Here is a 27,003-nt window from a genome sequence, read left to right on the forward strand (position 1 = left end):
ATAATAATAATAATAATAATAATAATAATAATAATAATAATAATAATAATTTGGAAATAAGTTGCATGGAGATTCCTCTCAAGTACATATGCATACAAGACTCCACCATTAGTCAAGGATTGTTGCCTGAATTAATTGCCTTGGTTTATGCATTCTGTCAGGTGTACAGCTATTTGCATACTGAATTTTAAATAGATTAATAAGGTAACAAGAGAATGGTGTGCCAAAAAACATTGGCAAGAAGAAAGGTGACACTAGACTCTTGGTTGCTGCAACAGACTATCATTCTGGAAACGGCAACAGTAAAGTGCATTCATTTGGATGCAAATAACCTGATCCTAAATGTTTTTGCTCCGGGCCAGATTCAACAGGGACCTTTTCCTGTTATGTTAGCCTACAGCTGCAATAATATTATAATCCTAAACCTATCTGCTAAGAAATAAATTCTCTTGAATTTAGCGGGGCTTCAAAGTACACCTGTTTAGGATTTTAGGCATACTTAGAAGAGTCTATCCTTACTACAAAACAATCATGTTCTTTCCCCCCACAAACATCAAAGGAGCGGTCAGATCATGTTGAAAAGAGAGAGAAATGGGGAGATTCCACGGACACCTCCTTCCTAACCGGATTGAACACACAACCCATACCTTGCCCCACAGCATCAATGCCTAACAGAGAACCTGGAAAGCGATCTCTTGACTTGCCTCCTGCTCCGCTACCACAGCTGGACATTCATCCTATGAGAAGAAGAACATCCATCACAGTTAATAAGGCAGCAGGAACTGTGGTCGGTGTCAGTGTGAGAAAAAGGAGGAATGCTGTTGTGAGTAGTGGGATGCGGCGGGTGTCAAGCGGGGGACCAGCAAGGAAGCTACCATGTCTTCAGGAAGCATTGGTTGCTCTCCCTTTGGTCCTTCCCTTTGAGCATCAATACAAAGCCATATGATCACCTCCGCTGTACACAAAGGTTATATATACACTATAGTATATGTGTGTGTGTGTGTATATAATAGTTATATATACATTAGAATACGCAATTGCAAATTATCTCTCTCAGGAGCTTATTACACAGGAAAAGGATATCCTTGTGCCATCCTTCCCGCTCAAACACAGGAAGGACTTTCACACTTATCCCACCTGGGAAGCGCAAGTGAGAGCGCAAAAGACTTTCATATGAACTCGTGCCAATCTTGTCATTGTCCAGTCATTAAAGTGGAATTGTCCTGCCATTCTGTATTGATGGAGTTTGCATTAATACAATCCCACTTTAGTGACAGGATCAGCGCTAGGTGTATGAAAGGCTTTCATGCAATTGCAGTCACGGATGGGAAAAGGACGGAAGAGCGATCCTGACGCTGTCCCGTCCCCGTATGATAATCTCCCACAGACACAAATAGGGAGGGAGGCTTGAGCTGAACCTGGTGAAGTGAGGTTGGTGGTGGGTACACATAACAGGGCTTTCTCCATGGCAGCACCTGGACTGTACACCTCCACACCAAAAGAGGTTAGGCTGGCCTCGTATCTTTTTAAGCTTCCAGGAGGTTGCCCAAAACAGTTTGGTTCTTTACTATCTAGGTCCTCCACGTGTCTTTGGGTCCAGTACTTTTCCCACGGGAAATTTCAAAGTGCTGGTCACAGAAACCTAGAGTTGGAAGAGACCCCAAAAAGGGCCATCCAGTTCAACCCCATTCTGCCATGCAGGAACTCTCAACCAAGTATCTCCAGCAGATGGCCATCCAGCCTCTGCTTAAAGACCTCCAAGGAGGGAGACTCCACCATCCTCCATTGAGGGAGTGTGTTCCACTGTCAAACAGCCCTGACTCTCAGGAGGTTCCTCCTCATGTTGAGCTGGAATCTCTTGTCCTATACTGTAGCTTGCTTCCAGGCTGTTTGAGAGACCATATCTCTCCATGGAGAGATTTATGTGCTTTTAGTTATGCTTTTAATTTCTTTGTATATGTTTTATGTGCTTTTATGTTGCTTCCAGATGACTTTAATTGTTTTAGATTTTATTTATTGAGGTTTTTAATTTAAATATTTTTTAATTGCTGGATAAACAAAACATTTGCCCACAATACAAAGATTAGAGAAAGAAGGGGGTGGCAACTAAAACAGCCCTAACATAGTAAAAAGAAAAGGAGGATAAGGATAAGGAGGGGTGACTATGGTTATGGTAAGCCGCCTTGAGTCCCATTTTGGGAGAAAGGCGGGATACAAATCTACTAAATAGATAATAATAAATAGTATTTCTAGCACAGACACGCCTCCTCCTGAATTAACTGAGTCCAAAAAGCATTTCTACTTTTGCAGCAACTAAAAAAAAGCTCCCCACAACAAACTGGAGCCAGAAAAAGAGTTAAAGCGATGCCAAACTGGGTTATTTCTCCAGTGTGGATGCAGCCTCCCCTCGCCAACGCTGAGGCGACCAACCGCCCCTCCTCAACCATCACCCGCCTGTCTCTCTAACCAATCAGCGAGGGGGTTACAAATATGCAAATAAAGCCCCTCCCAAATTCACCCGCCTTATAAAGCCCCGCCCTCACTGGCTCCAGGCCGCTGTTGTGCGCGTGCGCGAGACGGAGGGGGCACTCTGCCAAATACCTTTCTCTCCCTCCCGCCCTTTATTGCGCATGCGTGGCGAGGCCACGGGGGGAAGGAGAGAGACGGGAGAAACCCCGCCAGTAGTTTTCTCGCACTCCCTTCGCTTACTGCGCATGCGTAACGAGGAAGAGGAGAACTGTCAGTATATTTCGTGTTCTCCTTACTGCGCATGCGTAAGGAGGAGGACGGTGTATTCTGCCCCTACCTTTCTCGCCCTCCTGCCCCTTATTGCGCATGCGTGAGAAGGAGGACGAGGAGGAAGGGGGAAACTCAATACTGTACCTTCCTCGCCCGCTTCTTACTGCGCGTGCGTGAGGAGGAGGAACTGTCAATATTGTACAAGGCCGTCTTATCCCTTACTGCGCATGCGTAAGGAGAAGGCGGGGTAACTCTGCCGACACCTTTCTTACCCTCCCGCCCCCTTCTGCGCATGCGTGAGAAGAGGCGCACTCTGCCAATACCTTCCTCGCCCTCGGGCTCCTTACTGCGCGTGCGTCAGAAATAGGAGGAGGGGGAAACTGTCACTGCTGTCATCTCTGCCCTCCCGCCCCTTATTGCGCATGCGTGAGGAGGACGAGGGGAAACTACTTTCTTAGGCCCTCCCGCCCCTTACTGCGCGTGCGTGAAGAGAAGAGGGGCGGAACTGCGCCAGTACCTTCCTCGCCCTCACTTCCTAATCTGCGCATGCGTAAGTGAAGCGGCGAGGGAACTCCTCCAATCGTTTCCTCTACGCAAGCGGCCGGCGCGACGTCGAAGGAAGGAGGGAGTCTGAGGGGAAGGAAGGAAGGAAGGAGGGGCGGGGTCCGAGGGAGAGTGGCGCCGCGCCCCGCCCCCTTCCTCGCCACCTCTCTCTCTCTCTCTCTCTCTGTCCTGAGGCAGGGCCTCCTTGGCTTCCCTTCAGCCGCCGCCTCCGTCGCCGGGTAAGCCTTCCCTTCCCTTCTCTTCCCTCAGGGAGGATAGAGGGACACTGGAGGAAGGAAGGAAGGAAGGAAGGAAGGAAGGAAAGGAGGAGTGGAGGGTGAAGGGTGGGGGATTCCCTCGAGGGGAGAAGGACGGAGAGAGAGAGGGAGGGGAGTGGCCGCTTTCGCCCTCACCCTCCCTCCCTCCCTCCCTCCTCCATCTCTGAACCCGTGTCACCCTTTCCTCACGAGCAGAGCACACGTGTGTCAGGTGCCCTCAGTCACGGGGCCGAGCTGTCAAGACACCTCCTCCTCCTCCTCCTCTCGCTGTCCAGGAGGAACCCCCAAAACGTCCTCCATTTTCCACCCTCCTATTTGCAGGACCGATCCCTGCCTTGGCTGGGCGTCTGCCCTAGTCCTCCATTCCCCCCTCTGCCCTAGACTTAGAGGAAAGGAAAGGTGGGCACCTCCAGGCCTCCTCCTCCTCCTCCTCCTGCTGCTGCCGCTGCCACACCTTCCTCTCTCCATCTTCTTCCCCACCTTCCTCTCTCCAGAGCCACCCGCCTCCGTCTCCCTGTCACTTGGCCCTGAAAGGGTTTCAAAAGGGAGAGGAATGGGAAGAGGTTGCCATCCTTCTCGCCCCAAAAATACTGTGGCTGCCATCAGCCTCCCCTCAAAAAAGCAGATTGCTGTCCTTCCTTCCCCCCCCCCCAAAAAAAAGACCCCCCATCTATTTTAAGATAGATATGATGTTGAAACACAGGAAAATAATCAGCTGGGTTTGCGATTTCCCTCTCCCTGTAAACCTCCCCCCCATTCTCCTTGTATGTAATGCCATCTATAGACCCCCCCCACCTATTCTCTTTTAAATTACCCCCCTCAAAAAGGGTATAATATGCCAGGTTTGCTATTCTTCCTCCTATACCTCCATTCTCTTTGCATTTGATGCCATCTCTCCCCCCCTCGTCCTAACTGTTTTACGGATAGATACCCTGAAATATGAAATACAAGGAAATATTGCTGGGTTTGTCTATCTCCCCCATATGCTTTCCATTCTCTTGCATTGTGATGCACTGCCCCCTCCATAGACCCCCCATCTATGATAAGATACCCCCAAAACAGATTGAAATATGGGAAAATAAACACGTGGATTCCCCCCCCCATACCTCCATTTGTCTTGTAGGAGATGCCAGCCCACTCCCTAATAGACTCCCCCATCTATTATAAGATACTCCCTAAACAGTTGAAATACAGGGGGATAATAAATGGGGCTTGCTATTCTTCTCCCCATACTTCCATTCGCCTTGTATGTGATGCCCTGGACTGACTCTCTCATCTATTCTTTTAAGATATCCCCCCCAAAACACAGTCGAAACATAAGAGAACAATAAAATGGATTTGCTCTTCTTCCCCCCTACTATACCTCCATTTTCATTATATAGGATGCCATCTGCCCTCCAACAGACTTCCTCATATATATTTAAGATTTTGTTATTGTTGTGTGCCTTCAAGTTGTTTCTAACTTACGGAGACCTAAACGGAGCCTTTCATGGGGTCTGCACACCCCCTAACCATTGAAATATAGAGAAATAGTAGCAATAATAGCAATAGCAGCTTCCATTTACACACTGCTTCATGCCACCTAAGCTGTCTCCAAGTATGAAGTCGAAGGCTTTCATGGCCGGCACCCATAGTTTTTTGTGGGTTTTTCGGGCTACGTGGCCATGTTCTAGAAGAGTTTATTCCTGACGTTTCGCCGGCATCTGTGGCTATGGGCATCTTCAGAGAAATGAAGAAGATGCCATCCGTGGCCACATAGCCTGAAAAACCCACAAAAAACTATAGTCTCTAAGTGGTCTACAACTGTAAGCTACTTGCCCCCAACAATCTGGGTATTCATTTTAGCGGCCTCAGAAGGATGCAAGCCTGATTTACCATTCTTTCCCCTATACTGTACCTCCATTCTCCTTGTATGCGATGCCATCTACTTCCAACAGACTCCTCCACCTATTTTAAGATACCCCCTCTCCAAACTGCTGAAACATAGGGAAATAATGAGCTGGATTTGTTACCCCACAATTGTACTCTGCTCCCCAATACTTTCATTCTCCTTGTATATGATGCCATCTGCCCCCCCCCATTCCTCATCTGTTTTTAAGACACCGACCCCAGAACATGGGTGGTCTGTCCCTGGCTTACCACTCCACCAAATGCATCTGTAGAAGTAGGCTCAAGTCTACAAAAGCTCATGCTGCCAACCTCTTTCTTTAGTTAGTTTCAAAGGTGCTACAAGATCTCTCTACACCCCCAGAACAGTTGAAACAGAAGGGAACAATAAGGTGGGTTTGCCATTCTTCTCTCCCCACCGCCTCCATTATCCATTCTCCATGTACATGATGCCATCTGCCCCCCACACTCCCCCATCTATTCTCTTTTAAGATAGCCCTCCTCAGTGGTTGAAACATAGGGGGATAATGAACTGTATTTGCTATTCCCTCCATTGCTCCCCCATACTTCCAAAGCTAGGATAAATGCAAGCTAGGACAAGTTCACCTTGTATATGATGCCATTCTTCCAGCTTCTGTGAGGTGTCAGATAAGGTGAGGAGGGGTGCTGGGGACTAAAAAGCAGTGTTTGCTCTTTCTGTCTCCCTCCTACTTCCATATGCCTCATAGATGGTGTCCTCTCAATCCTAATCTGCCAAAGGACATATCATATAAGGTGTCATAAAACAGTGTTAGATGTGAAGATGGAAGGTTGATGTAGGTGAGTCGCCGTGCTTCGTTTCAGATTGTGTAGTAAAAGGTTCTCTTCTTCCAGTGCTGGTGATTTAAATGCCCTTCTCTTGCCTCCTGGTTCAGAGGCAATATGTTAGCAAATGCTGGTTGTTTCAGGAAAGGAGCTCTATTATGGGGTTTCCTGATGCATCTCATTGGCCGCTGTGAGATACAGAGTACTAGACTAGAGGCACTTCTGATCTGATCCTGCACAATTGCTTTTATGTGTCTGTAGAAATATGCGTGGGAATTGTGGCTAGGATGGTGTGGGGCACCTGTCCCGCTTCCCCATCAGATTTTGGAGGCAAGATGTGTTTCATTTTTAGCAGTGGTGGATATACCCCTGCTGCCTACTATAGTAGGTGGCAAACCTTGTGCTCAGACAGAGCCATCTCTTTTGAGATTGAGAAAGTTGCACATGCCTTTTACACAACTGCTACATTTCTAATAACTGGCAAATTAGCAAGTCCTTCTCTATAAAATCTATTTGTCATCCACTAGATTAGAGGTCTTCACTTGGTCAAAAGCCTGGGACATGCCATGTGGCCTGCAATTTCAACTACAGTACTCATACACCTATGAATGGAATTAAATGTTAAGTAAGATGCAGTGTTAAGGCATACTATTTTTCTCTCATGTTCAAACACACTGCCACTAAGCAATCAAACTAATTGATCCCAGCATTACTTCTCTTCTTGTCTGTTTGCCTCACTGACTACTCAGACCTAGGGATTCATGTTTAATGAGGAGATGAACTTGTGAAGTCTCTGCTTGCTAGAGTCCCGACTTGAGTCTCAGTTTTGGTTGGCCACTGTGGTGGACTAGTGGGACCTCTGATCTGATCCCACTTTGAGTCCCAATTTTTGGGGAGAAGTGGGGTACAAGTAAATATAATAATAATTGGTACTGGAGCATTGCACTGCTGCTTCCTTCACCATCGCTGCCTGACTTGGAGCAAAAAGCAGGGATCTGAAGGCAAAGCCTTTACTTTTCCAGGCTTTGTTAAGAACAGTGTATGGGAGAGGATTTCTGGACATGAGCAGGTGCCACACTGTCCTGCAGCCAAGGTTTACCTTTGCTAAAAGGAAGAGCAAAGCTGGATGAAGAGTGCAGCTGCTGTTCAGCTGTCAAGCAAACACACAAAATTCAGTTTTAACCAAGACATGGATATAGGCTCATGGTTCTCTGCTCTTGAGTGTGCACTGCTTCACCCAATGCCTCCAAGTCAACAGGAGAAGAGAAACAAGTGCAAGTGTATACTCAGTTTTGAAGTTAAATGGGAGGTGGTCTCTCCTATTAAAACCCAGGAAGGAAAAAAATAGCCGTGGCAGGACTGCCATGTGCCCCCTGAAATTATGCCATGACAAGCATGGACTCTCAGTGTACCTATCTACAGCCAGTGAAATAGAGCATCCAGAGTATGGAAATCTCTGTATTGTAATCAGCTGAAGAAAGGGGGAAAACACTACACACTACCTTAATGGAAAGCTAGGATACATGCAGTGTGCAAAGACAGTATTGCAAAAGTTTTCTGCTACCCAGCAAATAAGATGGGAACTAATTCCAAGTGTGTTGGGGCTTAGTAACAGAATGGTTTTTGAATTGGGCTCTGGAGAGGTTGGTGCTAACTTTAGAAAAGAGGGTAGCAGGTGCGTGGGATCAACAAAGCGCAATTAGACTTGAGAAACTGTGGTGCAGGAATTCCTTCAGCACTTTAGATGGAAGAAGATCAAGTCTTGCCATTAATTTCTATATACCTGTGTTGAACTGCCTTTTCTTTCCCAATTGGAACCATCATTATTTGTACAGATAAAGAAATGTGTGTGTTGGCAGGGGCCTTCAAATCTCCTGTTGACTTACAACAACCCTATAAATCTTCTAGGGTTTTCATAGGCAAGACAGAGGTGGTTTGCTATTGCCTTCCTTTAAATATAGCCTACAGCCATATTACTTAAAGCGGTGGTCCCTCAGCTCCTGAGCTAGTGACTACCAGCCCTGGGCAAGTTTCCAGGAGAAAAGGGAACATTTGTACTCAATAGGCACAAATTTAGTGCAGGTTCCTGGCACACTGGAAAACTAACTGTTTGTCCTCCACATCAGTCTGAAAAAAACTGGTCACAGTCTTCTCAGAAAAGGCAAAGGGTGCTCAACCTGAGGATAATGGAGCAGAGGACAGAATAGGGGAATTTCAGCACAGAATAAGTAAAGAGATAGTAGAGGAACACCTTATTAATCTAAATGAATTTAAGTCTCCGGGACCAGATGAACTCCATCCAAGGGTATTAAAAGAACTGGAAAATGTAATATCGGAGCCATTGGCAATCATATTTGAAAACTCCTGCAAAACAGGAGAGATCCCAGCCGACTGGCGGAGGGCAAACGTTGTCCCCATCTTCAAAAAGGGGGAAAAAGAGGATCCCAACAATTATCGTCCAGTTAGTCTGACATCAGTACTAGGAAAGATTCTAGAGCAGATCATTAAACAGAGAGTCTGTGAACATCTAGAAGGCAATGCCATAATCACAAAAAGTCAACATGGGTTTCAGAGAAACAAGTCATGCCAGACAAACCTGATCTCTTTCTTTGATAAAATTACCAGCTTGGTAGATGTAGGGAATGCTGTGGATATAGTATATCTTGATTTCAGTAAGGCCTTTGACAAAGTTCCCCATGACATTCTTGCAAACAAGCTTGTAAAATGTGGGCTAGACAAAAGAACTGTTAAATGGATCTGTAATTGGTTGACCGGCCGAACCCAAAGGGTGCTCAACAATGGCTCCTTTTCATCCTGGAGAGAAGTGACCAGTGGGGTCCCACAGGGCTCTGTCCTGGGCCCAGTGCTATTCAACATCTTTATCAATGACCTGGATGACAGAATTGGAAGCATACTTATCAAATTTGCAGATGATACCAAATTAGGGGGAATAGCTAATACCCCAGAGGACAGGATCAAGATTCAAAATGACCTGAATAGACTAGAAAGCTGGGCCAAAGCTAACAAAATGAAATTCAACACGGAGAAATGTAAGGTATTGCACTTAGGGCGGAAAAATAAAATGCACAGATATAGGATGGGTGACACCTGGCTGAATGAAACTACGTGTGAAAGGGATCTAGGAGTCCAAGTAGACCACAAGTTGAACATGAGTGAACAGTGTGATGCGGCAGCTAAAAAGGCCAATGCTATTTTAGGCTGCATCAATAGAAGTATAGTGTCTAGATCAAGAGAAGTAATAGTGCCACTGTATTCTGCTCTGGTCAGGCCCCACCTAGAATATTGTGTCCAGTTTTGGGCACCACAATTCAGAAAGGACATTGAGAAACTCGAGCGTGTCCAAAGGAGGGCGACAAAAATGGTGAAGGGTCTGGAAACCATGCCCTATGAGGAACGACTTAGGGAGCTGGGGATGTTTAGCCTGGAGAAAAGAAGGTTAAGAGGCGATATGATAGCCCTGTTTAAATATTTGAAAGGATGTCATGTTGAAGAGGGAGCAAGCTTGTTTTCTGCTGCTCCAGAAAACAGGACCCGGAACAATGGATGCAAGCTACAGGAAAAGAGATTCCACCTGAACATTAGGAGGAACTTCCTGACAGTAAGGGCTGTTCGACAGTGGAATGCACTCCCTTGGAGGGTGGTAGAGTCTCCTTCCTTGGAGGTCTTTAAACAGAGGCTGGATGGCCATCTGTCAGGGATGCTTTGATTTGGATTTCCTGCATGGCAGGGGGTTGGACTGGATGGCCCTAGTGGTCTCTTCCAACTCTATGATTCTATGGTCTACAGTGCCTGGTATTTCGTGTGTATTTATTTAGAGTATTTATATCCCGTTGTTCTGCCACAAAGGCTCCCAGAGCGGTTTACAAATTGCTAATAAGACAATTCCCTGCCCTCAGTCCCTCATTCAAGTGAACCTGCTTAGCTTCCAAGATAAGGCAGGATCTGGTGCCTTTAAACACTATATAGCATCCCTGACATGGATCCAGGTCTAGATGAAATATACTAGGTCAGTGTACCACTTAAGTAAAAAGGCAAGAGGGTACATGAGCTCATAGTAGGATACAGAAAAGTTAAGATGAGAATATGCAACTGGAGGCATTAATATTACTTTCATAACAGGATATGATGAGAGGAAAAAAGAATGAAGAGGAGAGAGAGAGACGTATGTACTGCACAGACTGGGAAATACTGAGGAAGCTTATTGTCAGATTAGTAGGCAGATGTACTTCAATGAAGATTTCTTTTATAGGCAGAAAATACTCCTCAGTACATATTTGGAAGTTCATGTGGATGTTGCTGAGTGAATTGGAGTGGTGTCGGGATGCTAGGCAATCTTCCCATATGCTGGAGACTGCAGAACTTTAAAACATTTCAATTATATACAGGTTTCCATCGGCAAGCATAAATGAGCTAAAACGTTACTGGAAAAAAGTAAGGTCTAAAAAGGTATGAAAGTTGGTAACCCTTGGGAAGGCTAGGTGGCTGGCTGTTGTAGAGACTACTGAACACTATGGTTTCAGTATATTTGAAATGTATTCTAGCTACTTCATGGATGCTCATGCTTTATGACCAGATGTATAGATATTGGTAGCCTGGGCACTGAAGAGGAAGCAGATAATGGGGAAGACAACAATATTTATCTGTTCCTCAGGAGGCATGTTATATATCTCCTTCCTAAGTTCACCTGTTGCCTTGTGTTTCTTTTTCCTCATTATCTTAACCTATATTGTTTCACAGGTGGTTGTAAGGATTGGCAAAATATCTTACATATTCTCTTTAAGTGGTTGAAAATTATAGTGCTAGAAATGGTGTCTGTACCAGGTATATCCATGTATTACTGTTGCTTTTGTTGTGTGCCTTCAAGTCATTTCTGACTTATAGGGACCATAAGACAAACCTGTCATGGGGTTTTCTTGGCAAGATTTGTTCAGAGGGGGGTTGCCATTGCCTTCCTCCTGTAATACCAGTGACTTCTTTTTGGTGGCCCAGTTTGCTTCCAGACGAATAGCACTTGGCTATCCAAGTTTGCTGATAGAAGGAAGGATGTATTTCAGAAAGGTACTGTATATCACAACTTGCCAATTCTGTACCAACAGAAGTGTCTCTCTTTTCTTTTGCTGCCTTTATTGCCATTTTAATCAACTACAAACAAAGCCACTGGCTTGAATTTAAAGATACACGTATGTGCTATTAATGTCAAGATCGCTACTGTTTACAATAAATTCATCAGTTTAATGGATGAGAATGAATGAGGGATGAATTACAGGGGAAAGTGTGTGGTGCAGCAGTGTAAGACAAATGTTACTTGAGCCACCAAAGTTGTGCAAATCTTAAATCTGACAATCATCTGTTACCTTTCTCTAAAACACACAAGTTATTACCTGAAAAATGAATGTAAGGGGGAAACATGATACAAAGCATGCTGTAACTTTCAGACATACTTAGTCTCAAGTCCTTTTTCTTTCTTTTTACTTCCATTTGTATTAATATGTCTTCTTTTGCAACAGACCAAAAGAAACTTCAGCTGTTATTTTCAGACCTTCGATGCAATCATATGGAAGTCATCTGCCTCTTTGGGGAATTGGATCACTTTCTGTTTCTCCCTCCCAAATCCTTATTTCTTAAGTGGCAAGATATTGAGTATGAAGATTCTGAGTAACTGTCTAAAATCTGTCAGCTGTAGAATAAGCTTTTTAGATACACGATTTTAAGGAACTCAGTGGGCAGAGACTGCTTTTTTAAAATAAAAACTAGGAGAATTAAAACAATCTTATCACTTCCCATAACAGAGACAAGTTTTTGTGGTGATACAGTAATGCTACTGCACAAGTTAAGTATGTATAAAAGTGTACTTGGAGAGCTGCATTGTATTTTAATAATAATAATAAAATAATTTATATTCTGCTTTTTCTCAAGGAATCAAAGTGGATTATAATAGTATAAAACAACACAGCATACAGTTAAAATTACAATTAAAAAAGAAAAATGTAAAAACATTTTGAGTTATTGACAACCTTTATGTAGCATCCTTCTTGCACCCTTTTTTGCCTGTATTGTACTATATATTACAATTTTAATAAGTGCCTGATTGAGCTTTTAGTTCAGCTTTGCATATCGGATTAACATATCTTTTGAAGAACTAGTACAGGCTTACAGTATAAATTATAAATCATCATATGATGAACAGAACAACAACTGTGAATGCATTTTCTAATCAACTTACTAACATTTGGCTGTACCTTAATTCATCATGTTAATTTTACAGCCGGTATCTTTTCAGTATAGCATGTAAGAGTTGCCATAATCATTAAAGAAATCTGTGCTGGAAATATTAGAAACTGAAGGTTTTAAGATTATAAAGGAGCATATGTGGTAGTAGAGGTACCAAGCTGTTGAAATGACATTTGAAGAACATTAGCAGATTTCCTTGTTGATATGGGAAAGGCTGTGAGGTTAGGTTAACTAATTTGTCTTTATCATCCCAATTCTCTAATGATATAATTCAATCATCTTGGAACACTTATTTCCTATTCAATATGAATGTTTATATGTTGTTTTCCCCATCATTTGGGAGGGTAGGTCAGAAAAAAATATACAGACTTCTTTACTGTTTAATTGTCATAGTGTCTACAGTCATGATGGGACATTATTCAATATGCATTTGATTTGTAACAGTCAATAAGAAGTTATGTGTAGAAACTAATCTATATGATTAAATATTTCAGAGAGAGTCTAACTCATGGTATATAGTCCATACTATACAGTACATTCAAAAGTACCAAGCTCCATTCTTGGCATCTCCAAGTAAAAAGGGTGTTTGCTGATAGGGCTGGAAAATAACTCTGACATTTTTGAGATATGCTGACAGTCCAAAGAAAATGTCATATAGAGCAACAGTTGAAAAAAGTACAGGTCAGCATTGTGCATCATATGATTACTAGCATATTTTGGTTAAAGCTGTCTTAAAGTTGTCCTAAAATATTGTGTCTGGATTGGGTTTAACCCAGTCTTTCTATGTATATGCCTCTTTTTTAAGTGAATATACTTCTGATAATATTAACATTTGTATTAAGGACTTTAGTTACAAAATGAGGGGAGGAGGGAGTAGAAAGCTGGCTTGTCACATCCTTGAGCATTATATTTCACCAATATTACAGACTTTTCCAGCTCAGTTCTGGTAACTCTAAGAACAATATTCTGTGGAGCAGTAAATAATACAACATATCTTTTCTAATTATCTTGAAGGCAGAGAAACCCAGATTACCTTGGTTTCTGGAGGGCTGGTTTGTGTCTGTGGATCAGTTTGGTGTCTGGTTTCCTCTTATACTTTTAGGTTAGGATTCCAGCAGTGCAAGATATAAGTAGAATATTTCTATCTTCTCTGGCTAGCCTTGGCAAACTAATGTTGTGGGATGAGCTACTTCTTACCTATTAAGGATCTTGTTTATTTAAAACCTAGATGTAATGCTCTTTAGTAGCGTCACCGTTCAGTTGGTTTAAGTTTAGAGAATGGAGAAACATCTTTATTTATTAACAATTATTGATTTACAAATCTGCCTTATAACAGAGTCAGAGTTGTGGTCCATATAGCCAATATGGACAGTCTAAAGCGGGATTGTTTGAAACCGACTTGATTCATTACAATTTCTTTGATGGCGTGATAAAACATACTGAATTTTTTAAAACAAATCCAAATCCTCAGCGCTGGAGGAAGAGGAATAGGCAGAAGGCACAAGCCCAGACAGATATGAACCTCATTCCGTAACAATAAACTGTGATCAATTATGGCACCTTTTTTCCTAAGAAATGCATATAGAAACATGTGCTTATGTATTGAGGATGTCCTCGTCCCCCAAATGGGAGAGAGAAATGGCTTTTGGGTGGCCTGTTTTTTGAAACCATGACAAAAATCTAAGTTTCACCTGGGAATCTCTGGCTTGCTAAGGGCTTGGAGGAACAGCAGGAGTCAGCAGTTTCCAAGGTGTCTGGTTTCTCCTTTCCATGAACCCTAGCACTGTTTTGGGGGCTCTAATCGGATGGACAGAATTCAAACAGTAGAAGGCAGGCTCTCTAGGTGGATGCAGACTGAGCAATTTCTGGTCAGGTTTGCCTGGAGAGCATTAAAAACATTCTTCCTTCAGCCTTTTACTGTCTTTCCAAACTCACTCTTGTAGCGTTGACTTTATTTGCTATCTTGTTCACTTAATATTTTCATACATTGCTGGTTTCCATGTTTGGTACTGTTGTGTGCTGCACCCATCTTTGCTATTTCTTTTCAGTGCCCCATTTGGGATAATTCAAAGATGTAGCTGTGTTAGTCTGTAGATTCAGTACGTAGAGAGATCCTGTAGCACCTTTGAGACTAACTGAAAGAAATAAATTGTCAGCATGAGCTTTCGTAGACTTCATTCTACTTCCTCAGATGCATTAGGTGGAATGGAAGTCAGGCACAGACATTTGGGGTAGTTTGACATGAGGCTGAACCCAGTTTATTGGGGGAAACTGGGCTTGTGTGCTTGGCATCCCTTTTTAAGGTCTCCTTAAAGGACCTGGGGATGAGGGGCTTTGGGAACATGTCCAGCTTAGGAGCTATCAGTTCTACCTCACTCCCAGGTGGCAGAGAACCCTTTCAGTACCTAATGTGTGGGAGAGATCCCGTTTCTCTCACTTCTTGATTCAACCCCAGCAAGTAGGCTCAGAGGTGAAGATTTTCACACCAGTCAGTGGGTTGCCTGATACCAGGGTCCAGGTATTTGCTGCCCAAATCTTTGCAACTGTAACCAATAAAGTAGTGGCCTGATTTCTTCCAGCAAAATGTTATCTGGCCATGTTTGTCCTTTTCTCATGTTCTGCCAGCACTAGCCATTCAGGGTGCAAAAATAAGTGTTCAGATCAATCTAATTTATCATCCCACTCCGCCCTCACTCCTTATTTCTAAATCCTTGCTTAGCTGGAGAAGTTTTGCCAAACTATTTAGCCTCATAAATAGGCTCATAAAAATGCATACACCTAGATAAATAGATTCCAGTTGAAAGTTTTAGATCTCAGGGACATCTAAAAGCATAAAAAGAACTATGGTTGATTAGAGCGAAGACCTATCTGGCCCATTGTTCAGTTCCCTCTGCGTCCAGTTGGAAAACTCACAAGCAGGAGATGAATATAATAACACCCACTCGTTTTTGTTCCCCAGCACGCCTGTCATTTCTGTTATTGGAGTAATACTAAATAATCATCTTCCGTAGCTCTTGATAACTTTATCCTCCATGTACTCAAGTAATCCCCTTAGGGCTCTCCAAGTTGGTAACCATCACTACATCTTGTGGTACCACATTCCACATCTGAATGCTGTGTTCTGTAAAGGAGTATTCTGCGTTATCTGACCTAATCTCTTGCCAAATAGCTTATTGGTATTCAGGATAATGAAGATGTGTATGTGGGCATGTGGGCATATACGTGTGTGTGTGTGTGTGTGTAGGCCTAAATCCATCTTCTAGCTTCAGGTAGAATAGATTCGTTGAATTGATGGGATTTACATAGATGTTGACATACAATTCAACAATTTTCATTATATGTAGTCTAATTGGAACTATTTAGGCTAGAGAGAGGAAGGGAAAAAAGCCAATAATGTTTATATGAGTGAATGTTTTTATACATCAGTGATTTGTTTTTTATATAGAATACAAAATCATCTGGCTAATGTGTTGTATGTTTTACATATGTTGTACTGTACTCTTATAAATGTAACTAAAAATAACCTACAAGGCTGTTAATACTCCTTTGTTTGTGTGTTAGAGGCTGGACGCGTGATAGCTCTGTATTACCTTTAATGATGTTTTCTTTTTTTTTTCTCCCAGTTTTTCTGCTATACTGACAGTATTGCTATAAGGAAGTATTTTTGATTGGTAACAATGTAACAGAGTGCAACCCGCATGAGGGAACCCATTTTTGCACCACATGGTAAGTTTTTTTGCTAGGCGATTGTTTTGACGATGGAAGATGTTTCTATCAATGAGTTGCAACACTGTGTTGGGGCACTGGGCACTGTGTCTGTTGTACAGTTGGGGTACCCATTGCTCATTATGACACAATATGTTCTATAGTTTTTTGTGAGTTTTTCGACTTCACAATATGTTCTCTTCTATAGGCACCCTCTTGCACAATGGGGCACAATATGCATCTGTTCTCTTGTGCAGCAGTCACGCTGTTGACTCTACTTGTGCAGTGGTCCTGATGATATAGACAAATTTCCAGTGCCCTCCTGAGAGAACAAATGCTGTGCAATGGCACAATGAAGTATCTTCCCAATAGGATGACGACCATATTTTATACCTGCTATATACCAAGGCTTATGCATGTGTTTTATTTGTGACTGTTGCATCTGAAAACAGCAGGTCTTACTTGATAGAAGGGAACCAAGGTTATACTCTCAGGTTTCCCTTGTAACTCTTACAGAAACATAAGGTCTGGAGAACTATGCCTACTTTGTAACCCTGCTGCGCAAGGTTAGATTTGCCTTTTAAATGTTTTTATTAAATTCATTGTTATAAAATCAATGGCTCATGGAATGAAGTGCAAGTGGCATGAGAAATGCAAGTGGCATGCTGGTTTTGCAATGGAGTTTTTCCTTACAACTGAAAACTGCTACCTGCAACCCCAATAATTTTCATCTGATGATTGGAAGAATCTTTTTAAAACATAGGAGAGAGTGGGGAGGGGATTCTCCAGTACTGAGGTATGTTAGGATCAGGCTCCTTGTGTTCAGAATGAAAGTGGAAAAAGCAATGCTGTAAAAGAGAGCATTGGGAAAAAGATGTGAAAATAGTCCTCTGGTTCAGGCACCTTAAGGATACTGCTAGCTTTTTTCTACCGTTTCCTTTCCCCTTAGATTGCCATTCCCCATCTATTTTTTGCATTAAATATGTTGTAGTAATGAGGTTAATATTAACCCGTATATACATACCAATTCAGATCCTAGTTTTAAAGCTCTCGTTTGAAAGACACCTAACTCTACAAGCCCAAGGGACACTCAGTATCATATTCTTTCCTGGTTTGCTTGGTTTAAAATTAAAATCATGGTTATGTCTGCACCAGTACTTATATAGTTTTTGCAGGAGGCAACATTTGCTGTGTTTATTTACAATTTACTTTAGGTATTGGGGGTTATTTAAGTTCTGTGGTGATAGCATATGAATGACAGTGAAGTGTAGGTGTTCCACCATTGCTTTAGGATAAAACAGTGGTAGCTGCCAACTTCTATCTTTCAGTTAGTTTCAAAGGTGCTACAAGTTCTCTCTACATTAGGATAAAACATAATGATATAGCAGTACAAGCAGTTTGGAACAGAGTCTGAGTCCACTGTTACTGACAGTTATAGCAGAATGTTAGTTACAAGTTAATTACTTCCAGTAATATGCAGTGTCTGGTTTGGGCATTCAAGTTTGTAACTTCTACACTGAGACAAATTTTATATACCATTCTTGAATTAATTTAATGGTATTTGTGAAGCGACTGAAACTAAATTTTTGCAACTATTTTGAAAATTTGTGGTTGCCACCAATACTGTAATTTGTTTTTCAGATCCCTAATGCTAATGAGCTATCTAGCAGGGACCAAGTATTTTCCAGGATTATATAAAATGCTTGCACCTGAACATGTGCTATATCTTAATGGGTAAGGATGCATTTGTTTTCCTTATTAATCAAATTAAATATAATATAGTTCCAATGTTTCCAAACACTAAATACTTTATGTAACTTAAGTTTAATTTTTTCACTGTATCTGCCAGGTAGCTTTATCGGTAAACTTTTATGGGATTGATTCAGCATGTGATTGGCTTGTCATTGTAAGGTTCCTTGGAAACTAGGTAATCTGTATTCCTGATCTCTGGAAACCTCTTCAGTGAAATTATACTTTTCGTTTTCTGGACCAGCAGTTAATCTTGAATTTGAACCCTTCAAATACAGTGCAGTTTGGCCATTGAGGATTTATCATGGAATGAATGAAGGAACTTGCTCTTTTATCTTGAATCTTTTGCATGGACAACAGTTATGCCAAATCACATAGTTTAAGTAGCATTCAGATCTGACTTTGCCATAGATGTATAGTATGAGTGAAGGAGCTAGTGTTCATATAGCTAAATACATTTCCCTAAAATCAAAACATCAGGGAATGTGGGCTTTAGTGGGAAGGAACGGCCCCTGAACTCCATTGAAGCTTCAGAAATTTCACCAACAATTCATTGCCGTTTCAGATGAAGTAAATACCATTGATTTCAATGAAACTTTGATTTAATTTTAATTCCCAGGAAATTTTCTATGGTTGTAAGCTTTTTATAGGCTGAAATGTTAAGCAACATTACATTCTGAGGTGGGTTGTTACAGTAGATGACACTGATATTTCTTCCAGCGGGTTGGATATTTGTGGATTAGTTTGCTGAACATAATTTAATCTTTTGAGTGGAGTTTTTATTCTGTACCTCTTGTATAAATGCTTGTAACTTGGGAACTTTAATGTCCCTCACTGCTCAGCAATGAACTTCTTAATATTGATCTATATTACTAGAAACACTTTGGTTGCTTTATATTTCTGTGAGCAGAAGTGACAGTACTTTCAAGTAACAATAAGCACATATTGATATTAGTTGTGTACAGCTGCCACAGCATTTCCAATTTCAGGAGTTGAAAAATAACTCCATCCATCTCAAACTGTTTTGGAGACTCTTCAGTTTGATTTAAACATGAATCAGATTTTTTCTTTAGAAGTCTGGAATTTTGTTCCTCATAAATTGTCATTGGGACACATCAGTAGCTGTATGTTTATTTTTGCTTTTTGACAGAATTTTATACAACTTAAAGTTGTAGTACAGTTGGCCCTTGCCTTAAACGGGGGGTCCGTTCCAGACCCCCCCCCCGCATAAGGCGAATTCTGCCTATGCTCAAGCCCCATTAGAAACAATGGGACTTGTACGCGGCGGTGTGTGGGGCGCCATGGGCGCACGCACCCATTCATTTGAATGGGACGCGCCGCCCCTTATGCCCTGCATGCTCCCCGTGTGCTCCCCGCATATGCTCAAGACTGCGTAAAGCACGCCCGCATATAACACAGGCGCACTGTATCACCTTTTGAAGTGATGAAACCTGCCACTTTTCAGAGAGATAGATTCAGAGATGTTCAGAGTCTTAATACTGTAGTAGCATTTTCAGTTTGGGAATTTTCAAAAAGTATTCGCTTTACCCCATTGGTTACTTAAGGTGGGGGAGGATGCATAAAAATGGTGTGCATTATAGACATGCGTCAAGATCTATGATGTCCCAAGGTGAGAGGATTTTATTCTAGATGCCTTTAAAGTTTATTCAGGGTAATGGAAAAGGGATTTGCTTCCCCTTCCTAGTTTTATGACCAATTTATATGCGTGCAACATACAGTTGCAACTAAGAAACTTGCAGGATTTCACAAGGACACATGCAGAGGTCAGGGAGATAAGCTGAATGAAAAACAGTTTTAGGGTTTAATTTGTATTTCCTGCTTCCTTGTGGCGGCACCAGGATTTCAGAAACTTCATTTCATTCTTCATGAAATGGGTAGAGGACATTTTGTTTCAATGATGAGTAGCTGTGCCTCTTCTGTTGAATTTTGGCCTAAAACTTCCATCAACTTTAGCCAACATATCCAACGATAATAGATTGTAGGAATTGTCATTCAAAATCATCCACAGGCCCACATTTATCCATTGCTGATTTTTTTTTTTTTTTTGAGAAAACATATGAAAGTGCACTCTAGGTAAGTACTTTCATGTATTTTTTCAGTGTTAGAAGAGCTGTTATAGTTTGAGTGTTAGACTAGGACCCTGGAAGGTCGGGTTTGAATCCCTGCTCAGTCATAGAAGCCCACTGAGTGATCTTATGCAAGTCACATACTCTCAGCTTTAGAGGATGACAATAGCAGACATCAGAATAAATCTTGCAAAGAAAACCCTAGGAAGGGTTTACCATGGGAATCGGAGTAAATGCAAGAGCTTACAACAGCAAACCCTAAAAATGCTACAGTGAAGAGGTTGAATTCACTGTGTCGTGTGGGATACGCATTAATACTATGGAACAGTTTAAAAGGCATTGAGAATATGAGTCCAGTCTGACAAAGTTACTTCTGAATTTCGCCAAAAAGCACTGTGATTGAAAATATAAAGGGAGAACTTTAGTGTAAAATAATAATAATAATAAATATTGGGTTTGAAGATAGAACATTGAGTAATGGGACTATACTACATCTCGCCTCCTTATCTTTTTCCTTACATGAAGAGCCTCAGAGAAAATTGGTTACTTTGGACAGGGATATGGCTGTCTCCATATCCCTCTGAAACCCTGAAAATCCAGGAGAACCTAGATTACTTTTGGAGAGATTTGGAGATTCTTGGCTTCAGGCAAATCACCAGATCTACCCAATTTGGCTGGAGATTCATCCCAAAGCAGTGTACATTTCTAACTGATAAGTATGAGATGTTGCAGGCAGCCAGCTTGAGATATGTTAAGGAACACATGCTTTCATTTGAACAGTTCCCAGACCTCTTAATCCACTGTAGTAAAACTATAATTGTAGTACCTTAAAAATGAAAACATAGACCATGGAGTTTTTTTGTTGTTTTCTACAGCAGACTGACACAGCTGCTTCTTTAAAATGAACATCTTCCCTGTAGGATAAGCTTTTCCAGATTAAAACCTATTTCATTTGGTGTATGAGAATGAAAACTAAATATTGGTAGGGAAATGTTTTTTAAAAATGTGAGACATTTATGTTACAGTTTAAATGTATGCAAAATCCGTACTAGCTTCCATAGTTTTATCTGAACCTATCGATCTGGTCTAAATTGAATATACAGTGGACCCTTGTTATATGCTGGGGTTTGGTTCCAAGATCCCCCGCATATAACAAAATACATGTATGCTCAAGTCCCATTAAATATAATGACATAGCAAAATGGTGTCCTTTATTTAAAAAAATGGAAAATCAAGGTTTGATATTTGAAATGTATACTTTTTTGGAACATTTTCAAACCATATATGCTTGAATCCGTGTATAAAAAAATTTGTGTATAAGAAAGGCCGACTGTATATTTTTACATATAGTTACCATGTATACTCGACTGTAAGTAGTCCTCGTGTATAACTCAAGGGCAAGTTTTGGGGGCAAAATTATGGATTTTGGTATGACTCGTGGATAAGTTGAGGATAAAACTTAGGGGCATGTAATAAAGGATGTAAAGGATGAACTTTACTGTCTTCATACAGATGCTTCTAAGCCCGATTTCTCTTGGCACTCCTTTGAAGAGAAGCACCAAAGGAGTGCCGTCACTGCCTTTTTTCCACCCAAGCCATCAAAAAGGTGTCATGGTGGAAAAAAATAGAGGGGTTTGTTGATTCTTTGGGTGCTCCTGGAACTAAACTCTTACCTTTCACCACTCTTCAGAGATGGGGAAGAGTTAAAATACAGTATACATGAATATATACAGTAACCGAAATGTCTTTAAAGATAGGATTTTTATGTCGGGAGGAGGACTGTTCTACGTGGCTTGATACTTGAGAGTGCAAGGCACTTGGGGGTCCTCATACAGCTTATAAATTTGTGAAGAAGTAGAGAAATCTATCAGGTGCAGCTTGTCATGCACCTTTGTGGTGATGTATCTGAGGAGCTCTCAAGGATAGCTGATGGGATTGATGTGGTCACCTTTGTCTCTCTGTAACAAGAAGGTTACTGCAGTAATGTTGGATAAAGTATATTGTGCCTCTCTTGAAGGGAAAGGCTCTATTAAGTACATTGAAAGCTATTTTGGGACATTGCTATATATGGAATATGAGTGGATGAGCATGATTTTTTTTTCAGATTTTTGCATGAACCTGTTTGAAACTTTGGCACTTTGAGAGATACAAAACCATAGCTTTATACACGTGTGTGTGTGTGTGTGTATACTAAAGTCCTAAATAAAGTCATAACATTGACATCATTGATAACAGAAGTGCTGTAAAAGGAAAAGATTGATCCACATTATCTTGAAGTTTTGTTCCTTATAAATAAATTGGTTTTCCGGAAGGTTGTAATACAGGTTAGCAAAGTTTCTGACAAAGGAGGCTCATTTTATGAAGTCTTTTTACACCCACCCAGGACCCCCTTTCCATCTCATCTTCTGCCTAGTTGCAGGGTTTTGGGTTTTTTTTAGTAGCTTCAGCTCTGGGAAAGAGGGCTGAGAAACACAGACTTTCACTGTCAGGTGGCAGCAACATGTCTGCAGTAAACAGTATGACATGTCTTGACTTGGGAATGAATAGGCTCTAGTCAGTCTTACTGTGTGTGTGTGTTTACTTGCAAGAGGCAATGTAAACCAGAGCTGCCTCTAGACTCCCTTAGTGATCATGGGTGAAAAGCAAAAGAGAAAAGGGGAGAACAGATAAGCTGGCCTCAGCAGCTTCCCCTTAGCTTTTACCTTTTTAAAAAAACAACTCATACGTCTATATGTTTTGCAAAAAAAAAAGGCAATTATAAGGAAAGTGGAGGCTGGTAAAAGGAAAAGGTCAACACCCTTTCAAGTGGTCTCTACAAGGTTCAACAATTTTTATTTACTTATGCAAGGCTTACCTGGCTTCTTTGTTTTCATATTGTTAGTTTTGAATAAAAGGTTTGCCGAAACATGGTAAAACTGCTATTATGGTGTTTACATGTTTATCATATCAATGTATGTATCATACCAACCTATCAACTTGTGGCATTTGTGTATTTGTGTAATTCCACGTGAAGGCTGCTGAATTTGCAGCTAAACTTAGCAGCAAACTTTTAAACTGTAAAAAAGTGGAAGCCTTTTGCAGTTGTTTTGTTAGAGAAAGCATTTAAAAAAAAAATCTGTTACCTATTGCAGTGTAGCACTGTAGCTTTCCAAGAAACGACAGTGAATAAAAGCCCAAGAAAGCCTATTTTTTGCATATTGTCACTTATATAACATATATAAATATGTTATAGTTCAGAATACTAGATTCTGCATTCATCTTCTCCTGCAAGTTCTTTCAAATACACTGCACATTCCTCCACCACAATAGGCCAGGAGTCCACAGGAATCTCTCTTGTCATGAGCAAGCAATGTGCTGATGCTCCTGCTTGCAAAAGGGGTGGCTAAACCAGAGGAGGCGAATGTGGCCCATGAGTGCTTGGGACTTCCAGTCTTATTTTGAGCCTCCCGAGCCCTAGACCCCAATTTATAGTACATTTAATTTTGCGGGGCAATTTTGGGTTTATTTTGTGCCTGAAAATGGTTCCAAATGCTCTAGAACCAAGTGAAAATGCAGTCATTTGCTGCTTTTACTCCTCCCCAAGTCCACAAGGGTGGGGAGTCAGCCCAAACAGGAATCAGAAGTGATGCGACATCAGTTCTGATTGGCTAACTGCATTAGAACGGTGTGCTGTGCGTATGCATGGTGAAAATGACAGGAATCTACCTGCTGCCGTATAACAGCAAACCTCTGATTTCAGCAATGCTTCCATTTGAACATTATTTCAGGGGCTCTTTTGGGCTGAAAAGTGTTAAACAAGCAAGCAAACAAAATAAAATAATTTAGCTTGTGCCCATTGCAAGCAGGAAGGCTCAAGTGGTATATACCATAAGCTGCTTATGCATAAAAACCCCACGATTCCTACAGATCCCTAGTTTGTTCTGTTGTGAGTTAGACTGTTTCTCTATGTAAAATAATAATTCAGGGCAAAACGTTGAGAAGCAGTGTTATAAACATGACACAATTGGTTATTAATTTTCAGTATCACAGGGCTTGAATATTAATACAGTTTCAGTCACTGGTGTAGACGTAAATTTCAATTCATTATCTTTATGTAATGAAGAACCATTGTGCTGTAAAACTGCTGCCAACTCTTCTGAAAAATTTTGGGATTTCATCTTCAAATGTATGGTCTTACTTAGAGAATTATATAGAATTATATAATTTTACAGTTTCTCTGTTACGCAGAAATAAATTGCGCAATGCATCAGGCAGGTAGGAAACATGACTGGAAATTATGGATTCTGTTCATTAATTGTAAAAGGATGTGCATACACAGATATATACTCATTTTTGTAGCTGCTTATTAGCATGCATTCATGTTCAGAAAATGGATCAACTGGGAAGTCTCAATCTTGATTTAAATCAGGGGTAGGCAAAATGTTGCCTTCCAGATACTGTTGGTCTGCATCTCTTGTAGCATAAGTCATCATAGTCAATGATAAGCAGTGATGAGAACTGCTGTTCAGCAACATGTAGAGAGCCATATGATTCCAACCCTTGATTTGTACAGTTCTGCTTTGAAGAACCTTTCCATATTTGATTGTCACATGATGGCTGAGTAAAATGGGATATGGGTGGTGACACAATTATAAACAAATTTCATGCATTCTTACTATAAAGTAACTAGTTAATTGCTTTTTTTCCTTCTTGCCTAGGATATTTTAAATACTTCAAGACATTATTTGCCCAAAAGCCCTAAAGGATGTCAACATGGCTTAGTTAAGTTTCTGACCACTACAAATTATCTGTTGCTGTATGCTGACAAGAGGCAACTAACTCCATTTGGAGTAGTGTCAAATTAGCACAGATATATCAAGATGACAGATCCTATGATGGACTTTTTTGATGATGCCAACCTATTTAGTGATACTTTAGAAGGTTTGTCAGATGATGCCTTTGTACAAACTGGACCCGTTTCACTTGTTGATGAATTGAACCTGGGTGCAGAATTCGAGCCTTTGCACATTGATTCATTAAACCATATTCAGGAAACGCAAACACAGCAAAAGATGAATGAATTTGAACAACTAAATCAGTATGATTCACTAAAACTACAAGTGAATCAGACCTTCAACAGTCCAGCTGAAAATGTTCTATCACCTCATTCTGAGTTTAATTGTTCACCCATTCATTCTCAAAGCCAAACCAATGGATTGTTTCCCGATGTGGAGGATGGGAGCCCAATGTGGGGACACCAAACGTCTAGCAGTGCTTCTAATCAGAATGGGTCCCCTTTTCATCAAGGACATTCACAGTCTATGCAGCAAAACAAAAGCTTTGTAGCACATCCCGATTTTGCCTTATATCAGGCCAGCGAACAGCACCATCCGTGTGCCTCACTGCAGTCACAGCAAAACAGAAATGGCATTAATACGGGAGATGACACTCAGAATCAAACAGAAAACTTTATGGAAATTAATGTGTCTGTTTCACATAGAACCAGCATCCCCCATCCACCTCAAGCTGCCAGTCTGTCAAACTCACAACAGTCTAGCTCTGTTCAGTCATTTTCTCAGACTGTGAATGACTCTTCCCAATTCTGTGGGAACCAAGAAGGAAGCTTTGATGGACACTCTCCAACCATAACACCATGCTCTGTTGTTAATACACAGTTTTCTCCACCTTTTTCTTACTCTGGTAACAGCATCTCTCCTACCAGTCTTCTACAGTCTTCTACAGCTCTTTCTGCTAGTCAGAAAACACGTCCTCTTGCTGATTTTCCTGGGAATGATGCCTTTGCACCTCAAAGAGGGACCAAGCAAGGAAATACAGATAGTGTCCTTAACTCAAGTACATCACTGAATTCAAATAATTACCAGGTGTTGCATTCAGCACATTCTCAGGGCAACTTCAGTAGTTCAAAACTATCTGTTGCAAACATTAACTTTTCTACCACTTCTGGTGCTGGTCCTCAGCTGAGGCATTTTAATGATCCTGTAGAAGGCAATGGCTTTTCATCTTTAGATGAGAGATTGCTTCAACAAGTTGAGTCTCAAGCTGAATCATTTACGGAACTTGACCCAGAAGCTCTCCTTCAGGAAGAACTTCTTCCTCCGTTTGATGCATCTACATTTGTTCAGGACAGCTCCGGTAATGAGAGGAAACATCCCCTGGAACATCATGTTGTCCCACGTGTAACACCGCCCTCCCACTCCACTCGGAACAAGTCTCAAAATCGCAAGCATCCTTCGTATTCTCCTGGTTCTAATCAACATCTTCACGAACGAAAGCGTGTAAATGCTCAAGGCCAGGTATGTAATCCTTTTGGGATAGGATTTGCTATAGTGTGATAGCTCATTTTTACTTTGCTGTTGGTCAGAGTAATCAAAATAGCTCATCATCACAGTGGGGCAAAACCGTCTTCCTACAGTAGGAGCCTCCACCCCCAAGGTGTGCATAGGAAGGTAATAATAGAATTGTGGGTTTTTTTTATAAGATATCAAGGATTCTTGATACATTTTTGTAATGTTTGTGACAGCATAAGCTATTTGTAATGGTTGGCTGAGATCCAACTATAATGCTGGTAGAGCGTAAAGTTCTACCAGAGTACTAAATTGGGCTTCCATGTTGTGTTCCCCAGCTGTATGCATTACACTGGAAGTCTGGGAAGGTGCTGCTCTCTTTTGTTGCCTAAATTTTTCATCTGCACACATTGAATCCTGCATTCCTATTATGTGACGATTAGAAAGTAAACAAATGCCAGTTATCCTAGTTTATCAAACTTTCCTGTACTTGGGACATGGATCCCTTTCAAAGCAATATTATCTTGCCAATCAGCCATTACATAGTCATTGCATTGCAGGAGTGTTGATATGCATTTTTATTAACGTCATGCTTCTAAAATCCCAAGATAGTCCCTGGTGGTGGTTCATTGTCTGTCTTGTCAGTTCTTTGTTAGCAAAAAAAAGTCTCTGTGT

The 27,003-nt window shown here is 41.3% G+C and overlaps 1 protein-coding gene across 1 annotated transcript in view; it reads left to right on the forward strand.

Annotated features, from left to right (window-relative positions):
• Positions 1-3,419: 3,419 nt before the first annotated feature.
• CHD9 (chromodomain helicase DNA binding protein 9) overlaps positions 3,420-27,003 on the forward strand; it is a 78,115-nt gene continuing 54,531 nt past the window's right edge. Inside the window, 4 exon segments of the mRNA XM_042437350.1 lie at positions 3,420-3,521; positions 16,127-16,229; positions 17,850-17,942; positions 24,742-26,337. Of these exon segments, the coding sequence (XP_042293284.1) occupies positions 24,904-26,337 (1,434 nt within the window). The 5' untranslated portion in view covers positions 3,420-3,521; positions 16,127-16,229; positions 17,850-17,942; positions 24,742-24,903.

This window comes from Sceloporus undulatus, chromosome 8 (assembly GCF_019175285.1).
Source record: "Sceloporus undulatus isolate JIND9_A2432 ecotype Alabama chromosome 8, SceUnd_v1.1, whole genome shotgun sequence".
Lineage (NCBI taxonomy): Eukaryota > Metazoa > Chordata > Lepidosauria > Squamata > Phrynosomatidae > Sceloporus > Sceloporus undulatus.